This window comes from Stegostoma tigrinum, chromosome 8, assembly GCF_030684315.1.
Source record: "Stegostoma tigrinum isolate sSteTig4 chromosome 8, sSteTig4.hap1, whole genome shotgun sequence".
NCBI lineage: Eukaryota > Metazoa > Chordata > Chondrichthyes > Orectolobiformes > Stegostomatidae > Stegostoma > Stegostoma tigrinum.
Window position 1 is genome coordinate 103,168,516 of NC_081361.1, and position 26,895 is coordinate 103,195,410.

The 26,895-nt window shown below is 54.1% G+C and overlaps 1 protein-coding gene across 5 annotated transcripts in view; it reads left to right on the forward strand.

Annotated features, from left to right (window-relative positions):
* col11a1a (collagen, type XI, alpha 1a) overlaps positions 1-26,895 on the forward strand; it is a 432,184-nt gene that overhangs the window by 312,797 nt on the left and 92,492 nt on the right. For all 5 annotated transcript variants that reach the window (XM_059648209.1, XM_059648208.1, XM_059648211.1 and 2 more), the window contains 7 exons: positions 3,687-3,731; positions 5,768-5,821; positions 5,913-5,957; positions 8,275-8,328; positions 9,138-9,191; positions 20,347-20,400; positions 25,872-25,979. In XM_059648209.1, the coding sequence (XP_059504192.1) occupies positions 3,687-3,731; positions 5,768-5,821; positions 5,913-5,957; positions 8,275-8,328; positions 9,138-9,191; positions 20,347-20,400; positions 25,872-25,979 (414 nt within the window). The remainder of the gene's footprint in view (positions 1-3,686; positions 3,732-5,767; positions 5,822-5,912; positions 5,958-8,274; positions 8,329-9,137; positions 9,192-20,346; positions 20,401-25,871; positions 25,980-26,895) is intronic.

The window sequence follows — 26,895 nt, forward strand, 5'->3', positions numbered from 1 at the left end:
GGGGGTTACAGAGATAGGGAGGGGGGTGGGGCTGGAGGGGGTTACAGAGATAGGGAGGGGGTGGGGGCTGGAGGGGGTTACAGAGATCGGGAGGGAGTGTAGGGGCTGGAGGGGGTTACAGAGATAGGGAGGGGGTTTAGGGGCTGGAGGGGTTTACAGAGATAGGGAGGGGGTGTAGGGGCTGGAGGGGATGACAGAGATAGGGAGAGAGTGTAGGTGCTGGAGGAGAGTACAGAAATAGGGAGTGGGTGTAGGGCCTGGAGGGGATGACAGAGATAGGGAGGCGTGTAGGGGCTGGAGGAGGTGACAGTGAAAGGGAGGGGGTGTAGGGACTGGAGGGGGTGACAGAGATAGGGAGGGGGTGTAGGGGCTGGAGGAGGTTACAGAGAAAGGGAGGAGGTGTAGGGACTGGAGGAGGTTAAAGAGATAGGGAGGGGGAGTAGGGGCTCGATGGGGTGACAGGGACTGGGATGGGGTGTAGGGGCTGGAGGGGGTTACAGAGATAGAGAGGGGGTGTAGGGGTTGGAGGGAGTTACAGAGATGGGGGGCTAGGGGCTGGAGGGGGTTAGAAAGATAGGGAGGGGGCTGGGGGCTGGAGGGGGTTACAGAGATAGGGAGGGGGTGTAGGGGCCTGAGGAGGTTACAGAGATAGGGAGAGGGTGTAGGGGCTGGTGGGGGATACAGAGATAGGGAAGGGGTGTAGGGTTTGGAGGGGGTTACAGAGACAAGGAGGGGCTGTAGGGGTTGGAGGGGGTTACAGAGATAGGGAGGGGGTGTAGGGGCTGGAGGAGGTTTCAGAGATAGGGAGAGGGTGTAGGGGCTGGAGGGGGATACAGAGATATGGAAGGGGTGCAGGGTTTGGAGGGGCTTACAGAGATAGGGAGGGGGTGTAGGGGCTGGAGGGGGTTACAGAGATAGGGAGGAGGTTGAGGGGCTGGAGGGGGTTACAGAGATAGGGAGGGGGTGTAGGGGCTGGAGGGGGTTACAGAGATAGGGAGGGGGTTGAGGGGCTGGAGGGGGTTACAGAGATAGGGAGGGGGTGGAGGGGCTGGAGGGGGTTACAGAGACAGGGAGGGGGAGTAGGGGTTGGAGGGGGTTACAGAGACAGGGAGGGGTTGTAGGGACTGGAGGAGCTTACAGAGATAGTGAGGGGATGTAGGGGCTGGAGGGGGTCACAGAGATAGGGAGGGGTTTAGGTGTTGGAGGGGGTTACAGTGATAGGGAGGGAGGTGCTGTGCACAGACCATGGGAATATTGATGAATGGATGTGGTATGCAATGCTGCATTGTGTTAATAATCTGTCGTCACACCACGCGAGGTGAGAGTGCAACAGGTTTATTTCAGATCATGCCGCAACTCACGAAGGGGCAGGGCTGTGATAGCTTGTGATTTTGAGTTGAACCTGTTGTGTTGCGACTTCTGACCTTGTTGTGCCCAGTCCAACAGCGGTTCCTGCACATAGTGTAAAAGCTGGCAGCGGTGAGGAGAGTGTTAAACTGGAAATTGGGCGACTGCAGGATGAGTCAGGCTCCAATATAATCGCTTGATGAGGAGAGCAGCTGGGCACACGTGGACCAGCTCACTCTCTCGTTGTGTGAATGGATGGGTTGTGAGGAGGGGACAGAGGCAGGCAATTTACTGATAGAGGGAGCGCGTCAATTGCTACAAAATACACGGCAGCTTGTCTCATCCTGACGGCACTGGGGGACAAGTGCTCGGAGTGACTTTGATCTGATGCCCCAGTGGGACAGCTGGCCTCATTTCAAACAGGCTGGAATCACCAGAGATTGTTTGAAGTGCTTGAAGCAATTAAGGAACTCATTCCAGCCTCCTGTCTCAGGAACTGATTGTTCCAGGAGCATTGATGAACTCATTTCTGCTCAAAGAGTGGGGCGGCAGGGGGGTGGAATTGGCCAATCACTCAGAAGGTGTAACAGAAATCGATTGGGAGACGGGGTGGGGAATCAGGGTGACAAAGCTTTTTCTTCATGTGAAAACAATCATATCCTGAAAAAGCAATTGCGATTCCATTGCAATAGCACCTTTTCCGTCCTGACAACACAGAGACCAGGGGCAGGGAAGGCCTTTCAGCCCATTGCACCTACAACAATCTGAAACAACCCAGCTCCGTGTTACAGCATTTGGCCCAAACACTTATGCAGCTTGGTTCATCACATCGTGCTTCAAACTGAAAGAGGGGCTTTTGCAGTGGATCCACTGTTAACTCTGACAGTGCGGCACTCCCTCAGTACTGACCCTCCGACAGTGCGGCACTCCCTCAGTACTGACCCTCTGACAGTGTGACACTCCCTCAGTACTGACCCTCCGACAGTGCGGCACTCCCTCAGTACTGACCCTCTGACAGTGCGGCACTCCCTCAGCACTGACTCTCTGACAGTGCGGCACTCCCTCAGCACTGACCCTCTGACAGTGTGGCACTACCTCGGTACTGACCCTCTGACAGTGTGGCACTCACTCGGTACTGACCCTCTGACAGTGCGGCACTCCCTCAGCACTGACCCTCTCATAGTGCGGCACTCCCTCAGTACTGACTCTCCGACAGTGCGGCACTCCCTCAGTACTGACCCTCTGACAGTGCGGCACTCCCTCAGGACTGACCCTCTGACAGTGTGACACTCCCTCAGTACTGACCCTCTGACAGTGCGGCACTCCCTCAGTACTGACCCTCTGACAGTGTGACACTCCCTCAGTACTGACCCTCTGACAGTGCGGCGCTCCCTCAGCACTGACCCTCTCATAGTGCGGCACTCCCTCAGTACTGACCCTCCGACAGTGCGGCACTCCCTCAGTACTGACCCTCTGACAGTGCGGCACTTCCTCAGTACTGACCTTCAGACAGTGTGGTGCTCCCTCAGTACTGACCCTCTGACAGTGCGGCACTCTTAGCACTGACCCTCCGACACTGTGGCACTCCCTCAGCACTGACCCTCCGACAGTGCGGCACTCCCTCAGTACTGACCCTCCGACAGTGCGGCACTCCCTCAGTACTGACCCTCCGACTGTACGGCATTCCCTCAGTACTGACCCTCCGACAGTGCGGCACTCCCTCAGTACTGACCCTCTGACAGTGCGGCACTCCCTCAGTACTGACCCTCCGACAGTGCGGTGCTCCCTCAGTACTGGCCCTCTGACAGTGCGGTGCTCCCTCAGCACTGACCCTCCGACTGTGTGGCACTCCCTCAGCATTGACCCTCTGACAGTGCGGCACTCCCTCAACACTGACCCTCTGACAGTGCGGCACTCCCTCAGCTCTGACCCTCTGACAGTGCGGCGCTCCCTCAGTACTGACCCTCTGACAGTGCGGCGCTCCCTCAGCACTGACCCTCTGACAGTGCGGCACTCCCTCAGCACTGACCCTCTGACAGTGCGGCACTCCCTCAGTACTGACCCTCTGACAGTGCGGCACTCTCTCAGCACTGACCCTCTGACAGTGCGGCACTCCCTCAGCACTGACCCTCTGACATTGCAGCACTCTCTCAGTACTGACCCACTGACAGTGCGCCACTTCCTCAGTACTGACCCTCTGACAGTGCGGTACTCCCTTAGCACTGACCCTGTGACGGTGTACAAGGTGGTCTGTGTCGATGTGATGGAGCTGGGTATTTTCTGTCTGTCTGTTCCCTGTGTGAACCTCTGATTAATCACAATTCCTCTTTGATTGACAGGGTGTTCCTGGGAAACCTGGCCCTAGAGGACAGCGAGGTCCGACGGTAAGTATCAGTCACTGAACCCCTAGAGAAATGGCATTTGCGATGACTGAGAGGCTTGGGAAGAAGCCCGATGTTCATCAACAAAAAACAGAAGTTGCTGGAAATGCTTAGCAAGCCTTGGCGCATCTGTGAAGCAAAAAAACAGAGTTAACATTTTGGATCTGGTGATCAGTTCTGAGGAAGGGTCACAAAACTCAAAACATTAACTCTGCTTTCTTCTTCGCAGACGCCGCCAGACCCGCTGAGTTTTTCCAACGACTTCTGTTTTTGTTCCTGATTTACAGCATCAGCAGCCCCTTTGATTTCTAGTGCAGCCTTCATATAGACCATGTACAAATATTTGTGACACCTGGTAAAATGTCAATAACAGAGGTATTGACGTTGTAAAAGCTGTTGTGAATCATGGGATGAACTCATTTGAGCATATAATTCCACAAGCTGATTGCGGAGCTGAGCAAATGTGTGTTTTCTGCTAGAGGCTTCCTAGGGGTCAGGACCTAGACAAACCTGCTTGTTGTTACCTGGGAAAAGGGGGATTTGTGGGGAGTTTGTAGAGTGACAGTTTATTAAGGCCATTAGGGAAGGAACGGGTGAAGCGCAGTTTTCCCAGATTGACTTCTGTGCTGGTGGGACCAACGTATGAAGAAACAATGTATTCACTGGTGTTTGGAAGACTTTTGAGAGAGGGAATTCCTAAGAAATTCGAACTGGGCTATACAAGGTAAATGCCACTAAGATATTCCCAATGACTAGACTCTCCAGAACCAGGGTACACCTTTTAGGATTGGCATGAGGAGAAACTTCTTCACCCAGAGCATGGGGAGCCTGTGGAATTCTCTGCCACAGAAAGCAGTTTGGGCCAAAACACTGGATGTTTTCAGGAAGAAGTCAGACACAGTTCTTAGGGCTAAAGGGATCGAAGAGTAGGAGGAAGAAAGCAGAAATACTGAGTTGGGTGATCAGCCATGATCGCATTGAATATTGGAGCAGGATCGAAGGGTCAAATGGCCTCCACCTGCTCCTATTTTTTATGTTTCTGTGCAAACAATAGGCAGGATAGGATGAGCTCAGAGAAAGACTGAGAAACAGGCAGAAACAGCACAGACAACGACAGAGTCTCTCCTGATTTACTCAATCAAACTCACTTCCTGACTTTGAACACCAGGATTAAATCCCCCGAACCTTCTCTGCTGTAAGGAAAACATTCCCAGCTTCCCCGTCTCCTGGGCCCTGAGTGACCAGTGGAAAACCTCAGAGTATCTGCTCAACCAATGATTAATAAGGATTGCTCCAGAATTAGGAATGACCAAGAGGAAAATTGGTTCAATTCGGATCTAGTCAGATCCACAGAAAGCAGTTAGATTAGATTCCCTACAGCGTGGAAACAGGCCCTTCAGCCCAACAAGTCCACACAGCCCCTTGAAGCATCCCCCTATAACCTACACACCCCTGAACACTATGGGCAATTTAGCATGGCCGATTCACCTAGCCTGCACATCTTTGGACTGTGGGAGGAAACCGGAGCACCTGGAGGAAACCCACGTAGACATGGGGAGAATGTGTAAACTCCACACAGACAGTCGCCCGAAGTGGGAATTGAACCCGGGTCCCTGGCGCTGTGAGGCTGCGGTGCTAACCACTGAGACACCGTGCCGTCCCAGTTAGGAGGGAAAGAGAGACTGGATTCTGAAAGGAATGAAAGAGTTACAAAGGGAAAAGAGGAGTTAAAAATACAAAAATCTTGAAGAACAGTTGAGTAGCTGCCTGTCAGAGATTGAGCTGTTTCAGATGTTTGTGTCTTGGGCCTGAGGGAGATCAAGTGGAAGAAACAAACATCTTTTCAATCAGCAGATCCTTTCCCTATTGATTTTCAGCCCAACTTCCTGCTGTGAGCTTAATTAGTGGAAAAATCCTGAAAGCCCACAGAAAGTCCTTAGAGAGTGAGATTGTATTTTTGTGAAAGTGAGGTGGAGTTGCACCATTCTATCTCAGTATTTCATATTCTCACTTGGTTTGTGGCGGTTTGTTTGTTGCAGGGTCCACGTGGAGGCCGGGGTCCCAGAGGTCCAACGGGTAAACCCGGAGCAAAGGTACAGACTGAGTGGATCACCATGGATTTGGAATTATTTCTCGCCATCACTCATTCTTGAGGCTGACGATGTGTTGTATCTCTGTTCTTAGGGAACGTCTGGTAGTGATGGTCCCCCTGGAGGCCCTGGGGAAAGGGTAAGAACCTGCACATGACGTATTTGAGAGAGACAAGTGTAAAGCCCATTCTATCAATCTTCTTGTGCCTTGGGCTGGTTGTGCTCAGTGAAAGGATCTGTGTGTTGTTGAAGAAGGCCATAAAGTGAGGAACGTCAGCAATGAAGCAGCTCCCACTGGCTGTTTACCCTCAACACACTGTTACCCAGATCCTGTTAAAGTGGCTCTGTGTGACTGAATGATGCTGCTTCAGAGACTGAGTGAACAATCTGCTACCAACTAACAGACACAAAACATCTTCACAATAACTACAAATTGCATTTGTACAGCAGCTTTGAGATAGTATACGGCCCCAAAACTCTCTACAGGACAATAAAGCAAGTGTGCAGCCGGAACAGCTGATCATCAGGTCAGTCAGATCGAATCAAAAAGACAGCTATAGGAGCAATGCGCAGGAGGACAGGGTGACAGAGAGAGAGAATTCCAGAGACCAGCATTCAGGCAGTGAACGATGTGGGCTCCAATGATGGAGCAATTCAAAACACAGTGTGCAAGATGGTGGAAATGGAGCAATGCCAAGAACTCCAAGGGAGCAAGGGTGACAGATATAGGGAGAGGGTGTAGGGGCTGGAGGGGGTTACAGAGATACGGAGGGGGTGTAGGGGCAGGAGGAGGTTACAGAGATAGGGAGAGGGTGTAGGGACTGGAGGGGGTTACAGAGATATGGAGGGGGTGTAGGGACTGGAGGGGGTTACAGAGATACGGAGGGGGTGTAGGGGCTGGAGGAGGTTACAGATATAGGGAGAGGGTGTAGGGACTGGAGGGGGTTACAGAGATAGGGAGGGGGTGTAGGGACTGGAGGGGGTTACAGAGATAGGGAGGGGGTGTAGGGGCTGGAGGAGGTTACAGATATAGGGAGAGGGTGTACGGGCTGGAGGGGGTTACAGAGATAGGGAGGGGGTGTAGGGGCTGGAGGAGGTTACAGAGATAGGGAGGGGGTGTAGGGGCTGGAGGGGGTGACAGAGATAGGGAGGGGGTGTAGGGGCTGGAGGGGGTTACAGAGATACGGAGGGGGTGTAGGGGCTGGAGGAGGTTACAGATATAGGGAGAGGGTGTACGGGCTGGAGGGGGTTACAGAGATAGGGAGGGGGTGTAGGGGCTGGAGGAGGTTACAGAGATAGGGAGGGGGTGTAGGGGCTGGAGGGGGTGACAGAGATAGGGAGGGGGTGTAGGGGCTGGAGGAGGTTACAGAGATAGGGAGGGGATGTAGGGGCTGGAGGAGGTTACAGAGATAGGGAGGGGGTGTAGGGGCTGGAGGAGGTTACAGAGATAGGGAGAGGGTGTAGGGGCTGGACGAGGTTACAGAGATAGGGTGGGGGTGTAGGGGCTACAGGGGGTTACAGAGATAGGGAGGGGGTGTAGGGGCTGGAGGGGGTTACAGAGATAGGGAGTGGGTGTAGGGGCTGGAGGGGGTGACAGAGATAGGGAGGGGGTGTAGGGGCTGGAGGGGGTTACAGAGATAGGGAGGGGGTGTAGGGGCTAGAGGGGGTTACAGAGATAGGGAGGGGTGTAGGGGCTGGAGGGGGTTACAGAGATAGGGAGGGGGTGTAGGGACTGGAGGGGCTTACAGAGATAGGGAGGGGTGTAGGGGCTGGAGGGGGTTACAGAGAAAGGGAGGGGGTGTAGGGACTGGAGGGGGTTACAGAGATAGGGAGGGGTGTAGGGGCTGGAGGGGGTTACAGAGATAGGGAGGGGGTATAGGGACTGGAGGAGGTTACAGAGATAGGGAGAGGGTGTAGGGGCTGGAGGAGGTTACAGAGATAGGGAGGGGGTGTGGGGGCTGGTGGGGGTTACAGAGATAGGGAGGGGGTGTAGGGGCTGGTGGAGGTTACAGAGATTGTGGGGGAGGGGGTGGAGAACAGATGAGTTTGCCCAATGTAAAACTGTAACAAGGGGATTAAAGGCCGTTGGTGCCTCATCTCCTGGATACAATGTTTGTTTCTTTCCTTCTGGAAGGTTCTCTTGTCTGATTTCTGGGATGAGGCGCTTCTCCCAAGAGCATAGGCTGCAGACAGCCATTTCCTTTGGAGTGATGTATATAGCTCAGTGTCTGATCACCATCTCCCTGGTGACTGTCGTGAGAGTATCAGCTGGTCACTGGGATGGAGCGGCCAGTCCAGTATTGGCCCTGTGTTGGGGCTCGGGCCTGAGGGACCATGAAGTACATGGTGAAGATACTCCAGCCTATGGGCACTATCTGTGTTCCTGCTGTCACTGTGTTCCCAGAGACATTCCCAGGTGGCATTGTGTTTGATGTTTGTTCTGTTTGTTTCCTCAGGGACCTCCAGGGCCCCAGGGTCCAACTGGATTTGCTGGGCCGAAAGGTCCTCCCGTAAGTAAACTTTTCCCTTTCTGCGGGAATTCTTGACCAACCTGGCCTAGGGCAGCTGTCCATTCCATTTCAGGATCTACCCCAATGCAGAAACCAAGCCTCCAGTACTCAATCAGAGTTTTGGTACCTGATCTGAATGTGCAGAGGAAGATCCCACTCGTTTCAGAACAATGTTCTTGTTGCTGATCCTCAGGAGGGAAAGCTAAATGTCTCACTGCCAGATGGAATGAACAGGAATCACACCCGAGACAGTCTGTTACTCATCCAGCTCCACTTTTCCCAGAACCTGGCTCATTTCACAGGCATTTTAAACCCACTCTTCCCTCCCCCTCCCCTTTCCATTCCCTTTGGTCTCTGCACCCCCACTTGTCTTAACCCCTCCTTCCTCACTATCCCTTTCCTGTGCTCCCCCATCTGCCTCACTGCTCTGTGGTCGGACTCTGTTGATGGTCCTGGGCCATTAGGAGGTTGGGCTCAGGGGGTGGACTACCATCACGCCACCACCCCCCACCGCCCGCCCCCCCCAACACTAACTCACACCCAATCCAGGGGTAATACAGGCAGGAGCTGCAAGCCTCTGGTTGGGGCTCTCGGCCAATGGGATTTCTATTGGATCCCGGGGAAGAAGTCACTGTGTCCCAGCTAATCATCTGGTTTCAATCCGACTATCCTGGGACAAGGAGACGCAGGGCTCGCTCTGACTCTGCAGCCAATGGCATGAGCCCCATGTCTCCCTGGGGTTTATACTCTGGTCTCATGTCAATACCATTCCTACTCTGTCTGAGCTGTGAACATTCATGTCTTTGCAGGGCCCAGCTGGTAAGGATGGGTTACCAGGACACCCTGGCCAGAGAGGCGAGACTGTGAGTATAACTCCTGTATCTGGCACTAGGTTTTTACCTGAGGGGCTGGTACATGGAACAGGGAACGATGGAGCAGCTGTTTCACAGTTTGGTCAGCGGTCCATGTAGCATGGATAGAGAGTGTTTAAATAAATTTATTACAACTTTGTGACGGTGGAACAAACAATGTGGATAAATTAAGTGTTTACATTTCTCCAAGGCATCAATAAGGTATCACCTGAATGGTTATAAATAAAGCAAGAAATGTAGGGGGCGACAGATTAAGCGAGCAAAGAGAGTGGGCATCAACAGGTCACTTTTGGTTTGGTAACCATGGAGCATACAATAATCAGAGCTTCGGAATCGACACTTTACAATTTGTACCAGTGACTGGGGCTGCAGGTGTGTCAATATGGTTCGAAACATGTTGATAGGAAAAGAGGTAGGAAAGTGAGATAACCCGGTGTGGAGCGGGATGAACACAGCAGGACAAGCAGTGTTAGAGGAGCAGGAAAGCTGACGTTTCGGGTCTGGACCCTGCATCTCAAATGGTAGGAAAGTGATTTGTGAAGAGGATATCAGGAGCTCTGCAAGGAGCGAAAACTGAACGTGTGGGAAAGCCTTTGTCAGACAGAGTATCATGTGGGAAATTGTCAACTTCACCAGAGAGAGCAGCAAATCATCAAAAGAAAAGGGCAATGGCTGCACGAATCTGCAGTACAGCAGGATCGGGGGGTCCTGGCGCATCGATCACAAAACAGGCTGAGGAAATAGGGACAGGGAGTGATTTGGAAGGGAGATGGAATGTTGTTGTTCAGTTAGAGGGGAATAGAATAATAAACAGTGTAAGTTTTCTTACAATTTAAAACATACAGGATGTTGGTGAGACCACGGGAATACTGAGCACAGTCCTGTATTGCTCAGTTATGAGAGGACATAATTACATTAGGAGTAATTCAGACAAAGTTCTCTGGACTGATTCCTGGGATGAGGGGGTTATCTACTGAGGGAAGGACGTACAGACTGGGCCTGTATCCATTGGTGTGATGGGAAATGTGAGGTGACCTTAATTGAAACACATTGGATTCTGAGGTGCCTTGACATGGTGGTTTATGAGATGATACTCCCCCTTGTTGGGACGGTCTTTGGGGGGACACAGGTTCATAAAGAAGGGCCTCCCACTGAAGGCAAAGCTGAGGTGGAGCATTTTTCTCCGAGAATTTGTAGTTCTTTGGAAGACCGTTCCCCAGACAGCTGTGGAGGCCGGGTCTATAAATATTTCTCAGGTGAATTTTTGAGGTTGATAGATTGATAAACAAGAGGGTCAAAGGTGACAGAGTGAAGGTGGGACTCTGGAGTTAACGCCACAATCAGATCAGCCAAGACCTAACTCAAGACAGGAGCGGGTTTGAGGGGACGAATGGCCTGCCTCAGTTCCTAATTCCAATGTTTGGTGGTTCTGGGCCCCACACCTCAGGAAGGGGGGACTGTCCTTGCAGGGGGTAGAGCAGAGTCACTGGAATAGTGCTGGGGAGGAAAGGGTGAAGTGATGAGGCTGGGTTGTATCCATGGGACAGTAATCCCCCGAATACCAAAGATTAAAGGGGGATGCAGATAGTGTTCAGTTTGGAGCTGGATACCAGGTAATACAGAATGGCATACACTGCTCAATGACTGTGTGTGAAATTTGGATTTTATCTCATGAAGATTCATCAGACAATTCCATCATTGCAGGCATCAGAGATATTTCCAACCAACCGTCAGGCAGGTTATGACCCACGTCTGGAGTGAAATCTAGAGTTTGTATGAGAACTGAAGTCAAGAATCTTTTCCAGTTTGTGTGTTTCAGGCATGTGTCAGAAGGACAGCAAATTTTGAAGATTCACCATTTCTAATTGAGGAATGGGGGGATGGTGGGGAGGACTGTCAGAGTTGGTATGTTAGAACAAAGGGCATGGTATGTGAGAACAATTTCTCCCGGCCCTCTGTGGGAAATGAACACACGTCAGTGCTATTCCAGAAAAGCGACTGACAAATGTGGGTACCCGACCCAGTACTGCACCCAGTATCGTACCCCAGTGTTATACAGGGACAGACCTGTCCCCCACAGGTACTGTACCCCAGTGTTATACAGGGACAGACCTGTCCCCCACCGGTACTGTACCCCAGTGTTATACAGTGACAGACCTTTCCCCACCAGTACTGTATCCCAGTGTCATACAGTGACAGACTTGTCCCCACCGGTACTATACCCCAGTGTTATACAGGGGCAGACCTGTCACCACTGGTACTGTACCCCAGTGTTATACAGTGGCAGACTAGTCCCCACCGGTACTGTACCCCATTGTTACACAGTGACAGACCTGTCCCCACCAGTACCGTACCCCAGTGTTATAGAACATAGAACATAGAACATTACAGCACAGTACAGGCCCTTCGGCCCTCGATGTTGTGCCGACCTGCCGTACCGATCTCAAGCCCATCGACCCTACACTATTCCATAGGTACGTCCATATGCTTATCCAATGACGACTTAAATGTACCTAAAGTTGGCGAATCTACTACCGTTGCAGGCAAAGCGTTCCATTCCCTTACTGCTCTCTGAGTAAAGAAACTACCTCTGACATCTGTCCTATATCTATCACCCCTCAATTTAAAGCTATGCCCCCTCATGCTCGCCATCACCATCCTAGGGAAAAGGCTCTCCCTATCCACCCTATCTAACCCTCTGATTATTTTATATGTTTCTATTAAGTCACCTCTCAACCTTCTTCTCTCCAATGAAAACAGCCTCAAGTCCCTCAGCCTTTCCTCATAAGACCTTCCCTCCATACCAGGCAACATCCTAGTAAATCTCCTTTGCACCCTTTCAAAAGCTTCCACATCCTTCTTATAATGCGGTGACCAGACCTGTACGCAATACTCCAGTGCAGCCGCACCAGAGTTTTGAACAGATTCACCATAACCTCTTGGTTCCGGAACTCGATCCCTCTACTAATAAAAGCTAAAACACTGTATACCTTCTTAACAGCCCTGTCAACCTGGGTGGCAACTTTCAAGGATCTGTGTACATGGACACCAAGATCTCTCTGCTCATCTACACTACTAAGAATCTTACCATTAGCCCAGTACTTTGCCTTCCGGTTACTCCTACCAAAGTGCATCACCTCACACTTGTCTGCATTAAACTCCATTTGCCACCTCTCAGCCCAGCTCTGCAGCAAATATGTCTCTCTGCAACCTACAGCATCCTTCGTCACTATCCACAACTCCACTGACCTTAGTGTCGTCTGCAAATTTACTAATCCATCCTTCTACGCCCTCATCCAGGTCATTTATAAAAATGACAAACAGCAGTGGACCCAACACTGACCCTTGCGGTACACCACTAGTAACTGGTCTCCAAGATGAACATTTCCCGTCAACTACCACCCTCTGTCTTCTTTCAGCAAGCCAATTTCCGATCCAAACTGCTATATCTCCCACAATTCCATTCCTCCGCATTTTGTAGCATAGCCTATTGTGGGGAACCTTATCGAACGCCTTACTGAAATCCATATACACCACATCAACCGGTTTACTCTCATCTACCTGTTTGGTCACCTTCTCAAAGAACTCAATAAGGTTTGTGAGGCACGACCTTCCATTCACAAAACCATGCTGACTATCCCCAATCAATTTATTCTTTTCTAGATGATTATAAATCCTATCCCTTATAACCTTTTCCAACACTTTACCAACAGCTGAGGTAAGGATCACTGGTCTATGGGGTTGTCTCTACTCCCCTTCTTGAACAGGGGAACCACATTTGCTATCCTCCAGTCATCTGGCACTATTCTTGTAGACAATGACGAGTTAAAGATCAATGCCAAAGGCTCGGCAATCTTCTCCCTGGCTTCCCAGAGGACCCGAGGATAAAACCCATCCGGCCCAGAGGACTTATCCATCTTCACACTCTGTAGGATTTCTAATACCTCTTCCTTGTGAACCTCAATCCCACCTCGTCTAGTAGCCCCTATCTCAGTATTCTCCTCGACAACATTGTCATTTTCTGGAGAGAATACTGTCAAAAAATATTCATTTAGTCCTTCCCCTATCTCCTCTGACTCCACACACTATCCTTGATTGGTCCTAATCTTACTTTCGTCATTCTTTTATTCCTTAAATACCTATAGAAAGCCTTAGGGTTTACCCTGATCCTATCTGCCAACAACTTCTCATGTCTCCTCCTGGCTCTTCTGAGCTCTCTCTTTAGGTCTTTCCTGGCTACCCTGTAACCCTCAAGCACCCTAACTGAGCCTTCACATCTCATCCTAACATAAGCCTTCTTCTTCCTCTTGACCAGAGATTCCACTTCCTTCGTAAACCATGGCTCCCGCGCTCTACAGCTTCCTCCCTGCCTGACAGGTACATACTTATCTGGGACACACAGGAGGTTTTCCTTGAATAAGCTCCACATTTCTAATGTGCCCATCCCCGGCAGTTTATCCTTCCCCATCCTATGCTCCCTAAATCTTGCCTAATCTCATCATAATTGCCTTTCCCCCAGCTATAACTCTTGCCCAGTGGTATACACCTATCCCTTTCCATCGCTAAAGTAAACATAACAGAATTGTGATCGCTATCACCAAAGTGCTCATCTACTTCCAAATCCAACACCTGGCCAGGCTCATTACCCAGTACCAAATCTAATGTGGCTTCGCCCCTTGTTGCCCTATCTACATATTGTGTCAGGAAGCCCTCCTGCACACACTGGACAAAAACTGACCCATCTATAGTACTCGAGCTTTAGTGTTCCCAGTCAATATTTGGAAAGTTGAAGTCCCCCATGACAACCCCCCTGTCTCTCTCACTTCTATCGAGAATCATCTTGGCTACCCTTTCCTCTAAATCTCTGGAACTATTTGGACGCCTATAGAAAACTCCCAACAGGGTGACCTCTCCTTTCCTGTTTCTAACCTCAGCCCATACTACCTCAGTTGACGAGTCCCCAAACATCCTTTCATGCAACTGTTATACTGTCCTTGACCAACAATACCACACCTCCGCCAGCTTTTACCATCTTCTCTGTCCTTACTGAAACATCTAAATCCCGGAACCTGCAACAACCATTCCTGTCCCTGCTCTATCCATGTCTCCGAAATGGCCACAACATCAAAGTCCCAGGTACTAACCCATGCTGCAAGTTCACCCACTTTATTCCGGACGCTCCTGGCATTGAAGTAAACACAATTCAATCCAACTTCTTGCTTGCCGGTGCCATCTTGCTTCCCTGAAACTTTATTTCGGACCACCCTACTTTCAACCTTTTCTATCGCTGAACTACATTTTGGTTCCCATCCCATATTCAGTGACAGACCTATCCCCACCAGTACTGTACCGTCGTGTTATACAGTGACAGACCCGTCCCCACTGGGTACTGTACCCCAGTGCTATACAGTGCCAGACCTGTCCCCACCAGTACTGTACCCCAGTGCTATACAGTGCCAGACCTGTCCCCACCAGTACTGTACCCCAGTGTTATACAGTGACAGACCATGTCCCCACCGGTACTGTACCCCAGTGTTATACAGGGACAGACCTGTCCCCACCGGTACTGTACCCCAGTGTTATACAGTGACAGACCTGTCCCCACCGGTACTGTACCCCAGTGTTATACAGGGACAGACCCTGTCCCCACCGGTACTGTACCCCAGTGTTATACAGGGACAGACCTGTCCCCACCGGTACTGTACCCCAGTGTTATACAGGGACAGACCTGTCCCCACCGGTACTGTACCCCAGTGTTATACAGTGACAGACCTGGCCCCACCGGTACTGTACCCCAGTGTTACACTCTGATAGACCCTGTCCCCCATCAGTTCTGTATCCCAGTGTTATACAGGGACAGACCTGTCCCCACCGGTACTGTACTCCAGTGTTATACAGTGACAGACCTGTCCCCAGCGGTACTGTACCCTCGTGTTATACAGGGACAGACCTGTCCCCACCGGTACAGTACCCTCGTGTTATACAGGGACAGACCCGTCTCCACCGGGTACTGTACCCCAAGTTATACAGGGACAGACCCGTCCCCACCAGTACTGTACCCCAAGTTATACAGGGACAGACCCGTCTCCACCGGGTACTGTACCCCAAGTTATACAGGGACAGACCCGTCCCCACCGGTACTGTACCCCAAGTGATACAGGGACAGACCCTGTCCCCACCGGTACTGTACCCCAGTGTTATACAGTGACAGACCTGTCCCCACCGGTACTGTACCCCAGTGTTATACAGGGACAGACCCATCCCCACCGGTACTGTACCCCAGTGTTATACAGTGCCAGACCCTGTCCCCACCGGTCCTGTACCCTCGTGTTATACAGGGACAGACCCATCTCCACCGGTTACTGTACCCCAAGTTATACAGGGACAGACCCATCCCCACCAGTACTGTACCCCAGTGTTATATAGTGACAGACCCTGTCCCCACCGGTACTGTACCCTCGTGTTATACAGGGACAGACCCGACCCAACGGTACTGTACCCCAGTGTTATACAGCGACAGACCCTGTCCCCACCGGTACTGTACCCCAGTGTTACACAGTGACTGACCTGTCCCCACCGGTACTGTACCCCAGTGTTATACAGTGACAGTCCCTGTCCCCTCCGGTACTGTACCCCAGTGTTACACTCTGATAGACCCTGTCCCCCACCAGTTCTGTATCCCAGTGTTATACAGTGACAGACCTGTCCCCACCAGTACTGTACCCCAGTGTTATACAGTGACAGACCCTGTCCCCACCGGTACTGTTCCCCAGTGTTATACAGGGACAGACCCATCCCCACCGGTACTGTGCCCCAGTGTTATACAGTGTCAGACCCGTCCCCATCGGTACTGTACCCCAGTGTTATACAGTGACAGACCCTGTCCTGACCGGTACTGTACCCCAGTGTTATACAGGGACAGACCCGTCCCCACTGGGTACTGTACCCCAGTGTTATACAGTGACAGACCTGTCCCCACCGGTACTGTACCCCAGTGTTATACAGTGACAGTCCCTGTCCCCTCCGGTACTGTACCCCAGTGTTACACTGTGATAGACCCTGTCCCCCACCAGTTCTGTATCCCAGTGTTATACAGTGACAGACCCTGTCCCCACCGGTACTGTACCCTCATGTTATACAGTGACAGGCCTGTCCCCACCGGTACTGTACCCCAGTGTTATACAGAGACAGACCTGTCCCCACCGGTACTGTACCCCAGTGTTATACAGGGACAGACCTGTCCCCACCGGTACTGTACCCCAGTGTTATACAGTGACAGACCTGGCCCCACCGGTACTGTACCCCAGTGTTACACTCTGATAGACCCTGTCCCCCATCAGTTCTGTATCCCAGTGTTATACAGTGACAGACCTGTCCCCACCAGTACCGTACCCCAGTGTTATACAGTGACAGACCCTGTCCCCACCGGCACTGTTCCCCAGTGTTACACTGTGACAGACCCGTCCCCACCGCTACTGTACCCCAGTGTTATACAGTGTCAGACCCGTCCCCATTGGTACTGTACCCCAGTGTTATACAGTGACAGACCCCGTCCTGACCGGTACTGTACCCCAGTGTTATACAGGGACAGACCCGTCCCCACTGGGTACTGTACCCCAGTGTTATACAGTGACAGACCCTGTCCCCACCGGTACTGTACCCCAGTGTTATACAGGGACAGACCCTGTCCCCACCGGTACTGTACCCCAGTGTTATACAGTGACAGTCCCTGTCCCCTCCGGTACTGTACCCCAGTGTTATACAGTGACAGACCCTGTCCCCACCGGTACTATACCCCAGTGTTATACAGTGCCAGACCCTGTCCCCACCGGTACTGTACCCTCGTGTTATACAGGGACAGACCTGTCCCCACCGGTACTGTACCCCAGTGTTATACAGTGTCAGACCCTGTCCCCACCGGTACTGTACCCCAGTGTTATACAGTGACAGACCCTGTCCCCACCGGTACTGTACCCCAGTGTTATACAGGGACAGACCTGTCCCCACCGGTACTGTACCCCAGTGTTATACAGTGACAGACCTGTCCCCACCGGTACTGTACCCCAGTGTTATACAGGGACAGACCCTGTCCCCACCGGTACTGTACCCCAGTGTTATACAGGGACAGACATGTCCCCACCGGTACTGTACCCCAGTGTTATACAGTGACAGAACTGTCCCCAGCGGTACTGTACCCTCGTGTTATACAGGGACAGACCTGTCCCCACCGGTACTGTACCCCAGTATCATACAGTGACAGGCCTGTCCCCACCAGTACTCTACCCCAGTGTTATACAGGGACAGACCTGTCCCCACCGGTACTGTACTCCAGTGTTATACAGTGACAGACCTGTCCCCAGCGGTACTGTACCCTCGTGTTATACAGGGACAGACCTGTCCCCACCGGTACTGTACCCCAGTGTTATACAATGACAGACCTGTCCCCACCGGTACTGTACCCGTGTTATACAGGGACAGACCTGTCCCCAGCGGTACTGTACCCCAGTGTTATACAGTGACAGACCCTGTCCCCACCGGTACTGTACCCTCGTGTTATACAGGGACAGACCTGTCCCCACCGGTACTGTATCCCAGTGTTATACAGTGACAGACGCTGTCCCCACCGGTACTGTACCCTCGTGTTACACAGGGACAGACCTGTCCCCACCGGTACTGTACTCCAGTGTTATACAGTGACAGACCTGTCCCCAGCGGTACTGTACCCCAGTGTTATACAGTGACAGACCTGTCCCCAGCGGTACTGTACCCTCGTGTTATACAGGGACAGACCTGTCCCCACCGGTACTGTACCCCAGTGTTTTACAATGACAGACCTGTCCCCACCGGTACTGTACCCGTGTTATACAGGGACAGACCTGTCCCCACCGGTACTGTACCCCAGTGTTATACAGTGACAGACCCTGTCCCCACCGGTACTGTACCCTCGTGTTATACAGGGACAGACCTGTCCCCACCGGTACTGTATCCCAGTGTTATACAGTGACAGACGCTGTCCCCACCGGTACTGTACCCTCGTGTTATACAGGGACAGACCTGTCCCCACCGGTACTGTACTCCAGTGTTATACAGTGACAGACCTGTCCCCAGCGGTACTGTACCCCAGTGTTATACAGTGACAGACCTGTCCCCACCGGTACTGTACCCCAGTGTTATACAGTGACAGACCCTGTCCCCACCGGTACTGTACCCTCGTGTTATACAGGGACAGACCTGTCCCCACCAGTACTGTACTCCAGTGTTATACAGTGACAGATCTGTCCCCACCGGTACTGTACCCCAGTATCATACAGTGACAGGCCTGTCCCCACCAGTACTCTACCCCAGTGTTATACAGGGACAGACCTGTCCCCACCGGTACTGTACCCCAGTGTTATACAGTGACAGACCCTGTCCCCACCAGTACTGTACTCCAGTGTTATACAGTGACAGACCTGTCCCCAGCGGTACTGTACCCTCGTGTTATACAGGGACAGACCTGTCCCCACCGGTACTGTACCCCAGTGTTATACAATGACAGACCTGTCCCCACCGGCACTGTACCCGTGTTATACAGGGACAGACCTGTCCCCAGCGGTACTGTACCCCAGTGTTATACAGTGACAGACCCTGTCCCCACCGGTACTGTACCCTCGTGTTATACAGGGACAGACCTGTCCCCACCGGTACTGTATCCCAGTGTTATACAGTGACAGACGCTGTCCCCACCGGTACTGTACCCTCGTGTTATACAGGGACAGACCTGTCCCCACCGGTACTGTACTCCAGTGTTATACAGTGACAGACCTGTCCCCAGCGGTACTGTACCCCAGTGTTATACAGTGACAGACCTGTCCCCACCGGTACTGTACCCCAGTGTTATACAGTGACAGACTCGTCCCCACCGGTACTGTACCCCAGTGTTATACAGTGACAGACCCGTCCCCACCGGTACTGTACCCTCGTGTTATACAGGGACAGACCTGTCCCCACCGCTACTGTACCCCAGTGTTATACAGGGACAGACCCGTCCCCACCGGTACTGTACCCCAGTGTTATACAGTGACAGACCCTGTCCCCACCGGTACTGTACCCTCGTGTTATACAGGGACAGACCCGTCCCCACCGGGTACTGTACCCCAGTGTTACACAGGGACAGACCTGTCCCCACCGGAACTGTACCCTCGTGTTATACAGTGACAGACCCTGTCCCCACCGGTACTGTACCCCAGTGTTATACAGGGACAGACCTGTCCCCACCGGTACTGTACCCCAGTGTTATACAGTGACAGACCTGTCCCCACCGGTACTGTACCCCAGTGTTATACAGTGACAGACCCATCCCCCCCGGTACTGTACCCCAGTGTTATACAGTGACAGACCCTTTCCCCCACCGGTACTGTATCCCAGTGTTACTCAGCAACAGACCTGTCCCCATCGGTACTGTACCCCAGTGCTACACAGCGACAGACCTGTCCCCACCGGTGTTGTACCCCAGTGTTATACAGTGACAGACCCGTCCCCACCGCTACTGTACCCCAGTGTTATACAGTGACAGACCCGTCCCCACCGGTGTTGTACCCCAGTGTTATACAGCAACAGAACCATCCCCACTGCTACTGTACCCCAGTGTTATACAGTGTCAGACCCTGTCCCCACCAGTACTGTACCCCAGTGTTATACAGTGACAGACACTGTCCCCTCCGGTACTGTACCCCAGTGTTACACTGTGATAGACCCTGTCCCCACCGGTACTGTACCCCAGTGTTATACATTGTCAGTCCCTGTCCTGACCGGTACTGTACCCTCATGTTATACAGGGACAGACCTGTCCCCAACGGTACTGTACCCCAGTGTTATACAGTGACAGACCCTGTCCTGACCGGTACTGTACCCTCATGTTATACAGGGACAGACCTGTCCCCACCGGTACTGTACCCCAGTGTTATACAGTGACAGACCCTGTCCTGACCGGTACTGTACCCTCATGTTATACAGGGACAGACCTGTCCCCACCGGTACTGTACTCCAGTGTTATACAGGGACAGACCTGTCCCCACCGGTACTGTACCCCAGTATCATACATTGACAGGCCTGTCCCCACCAGTACTGTACCCTCGTGTGAAAATAATATGTTTTGTATTTGCAGGGTTTCCAAGGCAAGACTGGCCCCCCTGGGCCAGGGGGTGTTGTGGGACCTCAGGTAAGTTAGCTCTCACTGATGCATTTTTGGGGTGTGCTGTCAGAGTGTGTCATTGACTAGATGAGCTATCATACTGTGCGGGAATGTAAAACCCTGGGCATGTCTCGTGATAACCTGGGAGTGGGTTCTCCCCACACGGTGTGAGGTGTGAGGTGTGAGGTGTGGGTTGTGGGGTGTGGGGTTTGGGGTGTAGGGGAGGTGTAGGTGGGGTGTGGGTGCGGGGTAGGTGGGGTATGTGTGTGTGGTGCAGGGTAGGTGGGGTGTGTGGAGCGATGTAGATGGGGTGTGGGGTGTGTGTGCGGTGTGTGTGTGGTGCGGGGTAGGTGGAGTGTGGACTGTCGGGTGCTGGGTGCGGGGTAGGTGGGGTGTGGGTGCGGGGTGTGTGGTTTGGTGTAGGTGGGGTGTGGGTGTGGTGTGTGTGGTTTGGTGTAGGTGGTGTGTGGGTGCGGGGTAGGTGGGGTGTGGGTGCGGTGTGTGTGTTGCGGGGTAGGTGGGGTGTGGGGTGTAGGGTGTGGGTGCAGTGTGTGTGGTTCGGTGTAGGTGGGGTGTAGGTGTGGTGTGTGTGGGGTTTGGGGTAGGTGGTGTGTGGGTGCGGGGTATGTGGGGTGTGGGGTGTGGGTGTGGTGTGTGTGTTGCGGGGTAGGTGGGGTTTGGGTGCGGGGTATGTGGGATTTGGGGTAGGTGGGGTGCGGGGTATGTGGGGTGTGGGGTGTGGGTGTGGTGTGTGTGTTGCGGGGTAGGTGGGGTTTGGGTGCGGGGTATGTGGGATTTGGGGTAGGTGGGGTGCGGGGTATGTGGGGTGTGGGGTGTGGGTGTGGTGTGTGTGTTGCGGGGTAGGTGGGGTTTGGGTGCGGGGTATGTGGGATTTGGGGTAGGTGGGGTGCGGGGTATGTGGGGTGTGGGGTGTGGGTGTGGTGTGTGTGTTGCGGGGTAGGTGGGGTTTGGGTGCGGGGTATGTGGGATTTGGGGTAGGTGGGGTGCGGGGTATGTGGGGTGTGGGGTGTGGGTGTGGTGTGTGTGTTGCGGGGTAGGTGGGGTTTGGGTGCGGGGTATGTGGGATTTGGGGTAGGTGGGGTGCGGGGTATGTGGGGTGTGGGGTGTGGGTGTGGTGTGTGTGTTGCGGGGTAGGTGGGGTTTGGGTGCGGGGTATGTGGGATTTGGGGTAGGTGGGGTGCGGGGTATGTGGGGTGTGGGGTGTGGGTGTGGTGTGTGTGTTGCGGGGTAGGTGGGGTTTGGGTGCGGGGTATGTGGGATTTGGGGTAGGTGGGGTGCGGGGTATGTGGGGTGTGGGGTGTGGGTGTGGTGTGTGTGTTGCGGGGTAGGTGGCGTGTGGGGTGTAGGGTGTGGGTGCAGTGTGTGTGGTTCGGTGTAGGTGGGGTGTGGGTGCGGGGTATGTGGGGTTTGGGGTGTGGGTGCGGTGTGTGTGTTGCGGGGTAGGTGGGGTGTGGGGTGTAGGGTGTGGGTGTGGTGTCTGTGGTTCAGTGTCAGTGGTGTGTGGGTGTGGGGTAGGTGGGTGCGGGGTATATGGGGTGTGGGTGTGGTGTGTGTGGTGCGGGGTAGGTGGGGGGTGGGATGTGGGTGCGAGGTGTGTGGTGTGGGGTAGGTAGGGCGTGGGCTGTAGGGTGTGGGTGCAGTGTGTGTGTGGTTCGGTGTAGGTGGGGTGTGGGTGCGGGGTAGATGGTGCGGGGTGGGTGGGATGTGGGGTACAGGGTGTGTAGTGCGGGGTGTGGGGTAGATGGGGTGTGGGTACGGGTGCGGGGTAGGTGGGGTGTGGGTGCGGGGTAGGTGGGGTGTGGGTGCGGTGTAGGTGGGATCTGGGGTGTAGGGTTTGGGGTGTGGGTGCGGTCTGTGTGTGGTTCAGCGTAGGTGGGGTGTGGGTGCGGGGTGTGGGGTAGGTGGGGTGTGGGTGCGGGTTAGGTGGGATGTGGGGTACAGGGTGTGTCGTGCGGGGTGTGGGGTAGGTGGGGTGCGGGTGCAGGGTGTGGATGCGGGGTAGATGGGGTGTGGGTGCGGGGTAGGTGGGGTGTAGGGTTTGGGGTGTGGGTGCGGTCTGTGTGTGGTTCGGCGTAGGTGAGGTGTGGGTGCGGGGTAGGTGGGATGTGGGGTGCGGGGTAGGTGGGGTGTGTGGTGCGGGGTAGGTTGGGTGTGTGGTGCGGGGTAGGTGGGGTGCATGGTGCGGGGTGTGTGGGGTGTGGGTGCGGGGTAGGTGGGATGTGGGGTGCGGGGTGTGTGGTGCGGGGTGGGTGGGGTGTGGGTGCGGGGTGGGTGGGGTGTGGGTGCGGGGTAGGTGGGATGTGGGGTGCGGGGTGTGTGGTGCGGGGTGGGTGGTTTGTCGGTGCGGGGTAGGTGGGATGTGGGGTGCGGGGTGTGTGGTGCGGGGTGCGGGGTAGGTGGGATGTGGGGTGCGGGGTGTGTGGTGCGGGGTGCGTGGTGCGGGGTAGGTGGGGTGTGGGTGCGGAGTAGGTGGGATGTGGGGTGCGGGGTGTGTGGTGCGGGGTGGGTGGGGTGTGGGTGTGGGGTGTGGGTGTGGGGTGTGGGATGTGGGTGTGGGGTGTGGGGTGTGGGTGTGTGGTGTGGGTGTGGGGTGTGGGGTGTGGGTGTGGGCTGTGGGTGTGGGGTGTGGGCTGTGGGTTTGGGGTATGGGTGCGGGGTAGGTGGGGTGTGGGTGTGGGGTGTGGGATGTGGGGTGTGGGGTGTGGGTGTGGGGTGTGGGATGTGGGTGTGGGGTGTGGGGTGTTGGGTGTGGGTGTGTGGTGTGGGTGTGGGGTGTGGGGTGTGGGGTGTGGGTGTGGGCTGTGGGTGTGGGGTGTGGGTGCGGGGTAGGTGGGGTGTGGGTGTGGGGTGTAGGGTGTGGGATGTGGGGTGTGGGGTGTAGGGTGTAGGGTGTGGGTGTGGGGTGTGGGTGTGGGTGTGGGGTGTGGGTGTGGTGTGTGGGGTGTGGTTGCGGGGTGTGGGTGTGGGGTGTGGGTGTGGGTGTGGGGTGTGGGGTGTGGGTGTGGGGTAGGTGGGGTGTGGGTGTGGTGGGTGTGGTGTGTGGGGTGTGGTTGCGGGGTGTGGGTGTGGGGTGTGGGTGTGGGTGTGGGTGTGAGGTGTGGGGTGTGGGTGTGGGGTAGGTGGGGTGTGGGGTGTGGGTGCGGGGTGTGGGGTGTGGGTGCGGGGTGTGGGTGCGGGGTAGGTGGGGTGTGGGGTGTGGGTGCGGGGTAGGTGGGGTGTGGGGTGTGGGTGTGTGGTGCGGGGTGCGGGGTAGGTGGGATGTGGGGTGCGGGGTGTGTGGTGCGGGGTGCGTGGTGCGGGGTAGGTGGGGTGTGGGTGCGGAGTAGGTGGGATGTGGGGTGCGGGGTGTGTGGTGCGGGGTGGGTGGGGTGTGGGGTGTAGGGTGTGGGGTGTGTGTGTGGGGTAGGTGGGGTGTGGGGTGTAGGGTGTGTGGTGTGGGGTGTTGGTGCGGGGTAGGTGGGTGTGGGGTGTAGGGTGTGGGGTGTGGGGTGTAGGGTGTGGGGTGTGGGTGTGGGGTGTGGGTGTGGGGTGTGGGGTGTGGGGTGTGGGTGTGGGCTGTGGGTGTGGGGTGTGGGCTGTGGGTTTGGGGTGTGGGTGCGGGGTGTGGGTGCGGGGTGTGGGGTGCGGGGTGTGGGTGCGGGGTAGGTGGGGTGTTGTACAGTAGCTGGAGAGTGGACCATGTCATTGGTGACAGGAGAGCACTGTCCTGGGGATCGGCTCAGTTTCTCTCTGGAATCGAGCAGGGCAGTGACCCTCTGCACGTTCCTGTCTGTGTTTCATTCCCTGAACATTTCTCAGGGACCAGCAGGATGTGAAGATCCTGCCCTGAAGAAACGATGGAATGTGGGAGTGTCCCACATTATCCTGCAATTCTATTGGTTATTCTGGAAATCCAGATCCATGATGTTTAGATCAAAAGAATAGTTCTCCACCCTGAGGCACAAACAGAATTCCATCAAATCCTCCAGCACAGAAACAGGCCATTCAGCCCATCTGCCCCATGCTGGGGATTCCCCTACCTCCCAGCCCCTTCGTGTCTCACTCTGTCAGCAGGTCCTTTAGTTCCGCTCCCCACCCCCGACCTTGTGGTTTAATCCAGCGCCTCCCTCACTATTCTGACAAGATTAAGTTAGATTCGATTCCCTACAGTGTGGAAACAGGCCCTGCGGCCCAACAAGTCCACACTGCCCCTTGAAGCAACCCCCCCCCGACCTATCCCCCTATAACTCACACACCCCTGAACACTACGGGCAATTTAGCATGGCCGATTCACCTAGCCTGCACATCTTTGGACTGTGGGAGGAAACCGGAGCACCCAGAGGAAACCCACACAGACACGGGGAGAATGTGCAAACTCCACACGGACAGTTGCCCGAGACTGGAATCGAACCCGGGTCCCTGGCGCTGTGAGGCTGCAGTGCTAACCACTGAGACACCGTGCCGCCAATTACAATATTCCCCTCAACCCCTCCCGGTGGGAGTGAGTCCCACATTCCCCCCCTCTCCCAGCGGGAGTGAGTCCCACATTCTCCCCCTCTCCCTGTGGGAGTGAGTCCCACATTCTCCCCCGACTCCTTGTGGGAGTGAGTCCCACATTCCCCCCCTCTCCCTGTGGGAGTGAGTCCCACATTCTCCCCCGACTCCTTGTGGGAGTGAGTCCCACATTCTCCCCCTCTCCCTGTGGGAGTGAGTCCCACATTCTCCCCCGACTCCTTGTGGGAGTGAGTCCCACATTCCCCCCCTCTCCCTGTGGGAGTGAGTCCCACATTCCCACCCTCTCCCAGTGGGAGTGAGTCCCACATTCCCCCCCTCTCCCGGCGGGAGTGAGTCCCACATTCCCCCCCTCTCCCTGTGGGAGTGAGTCCCACATTCCCCCCCCCGACTCCTTGTGGGAGTGAGTCCCACATTCCGCCCCCCCCCCTCCCTGTGGGAGTGAGTCCCACATTCCCCCCCTCTCCCGGTGGGAGTGAGTCCCACATTCGCCCCACACTCCTTGTGGGAGTGAGTCCTACATTCCCCCCCCTCTCCCGGTGGGAGTGAGTTCCACATTCCCCCACCTCACGGTGGGAGTGAGTCCCACATTCCACCCCCCTCCCGGTGGGAGTGAGTCCCACATTCCCCCCCACTCCTTGTGGGAGTGAGTCCCACATTCCCCCCCTCTCCCGGTGGGAGTGAGTCCCACATTCCTCACCCCACTTTCCCTGCGGGTGGCAAACGTCTTTCTCTCGGCTCACAGTATCCCCTCGTCATTAGAAATCATTAATAGTTCCAGCCAATTAATAGCAAATGGCTTTAATTTCAGAATTACTTCTCTGTTTTGGAGAGAGATCTCACTGTTTAATGATAAGCCAATTATATGTTAACAAAACGTTAATGATATATTAATTGTGTTAATGATAAGTTTAGTAAAAGTTTTTTCAGCGACTTTGGTCCTTTCATGGTGAACCATGCCTCCAAACTATTGTTGTTGGTTTTAGGGTCCGACCGGAGAGACTGGGCCGTTAGGTGAGCGAGGACACCCAGGACCCCCTGGGCCACCCGGGGAGCAAGGCCTCCCAGGAGCGGCTGGAAAAGAAGGTGCTAAGGTGAGTCTTGCTGGACATGTAACAAAAGATAATACTTTATTGGAGGCAGTTCAGAGAAGGGTCACTGGGATGATCCCCAGGATGGAGTAGTAGGGTGGGACTCTACTCACTGCAGCTTAGAAGAATGAGAGGTGATCGCATTGAAACATACAGGATTCTTAAGGGGCTGGTCAGGGTCAATGCTGAGAGAATGTTCCTGCTCATAGGAGAGTCTAGGACCAGAGGGCACAGTCTTAGAGTAAAGGTGCACCAATTTAAGACTGAGATGAGGAGGAATTTCTTCTCTCAGAGGATTGAGAGTCTTTGGAACTCCATGCCACAGAGAACTGTGGGGAAAGAGGCCTTGTGGATATCTAAAGCTAAGATAGATGGATCCTTGATCAACAAGGGAATTGGGGTATATGGAAAAGGACAGGAAAGTTGATGTGAGGAATATCGGATCAGCCATGATGCTATTGAATGGCTGACCAGGCTCAAGGGGCCGAATAGCCTAATTGTGTTCTTGTTCCTTATGATCTATGGTGGTTGCCAATCACAGGGAATGGAATCTGTCCTGGTGGTGTGCTGATCCCCTATATCGAGTGAGTCACACACTCACCCACTTTATGTAATCTCCAGATATTCCTACCCCAGGAATAATTAAATCAACCATTTCCTGAAACAGAAACCCCCAAATGATACATTCCCCAAAACCTCTCATCCTGAAATCCCAAACAATGCAAAAGCCTCCAAAATACTCAAGCCAACCAAACTCCAAACTGTCCCGAAACCCCCAATCCGAACACGTAGAACATAGAACATAGAACATTACAGCACAGTACAGGCCCTTCGGCCCTCGATGTTGTGCCAACCTGTCATACCGATTTCAAGCCCATCTAACCTACACTATTCCATGTACGTCCATACGCTTATCCAA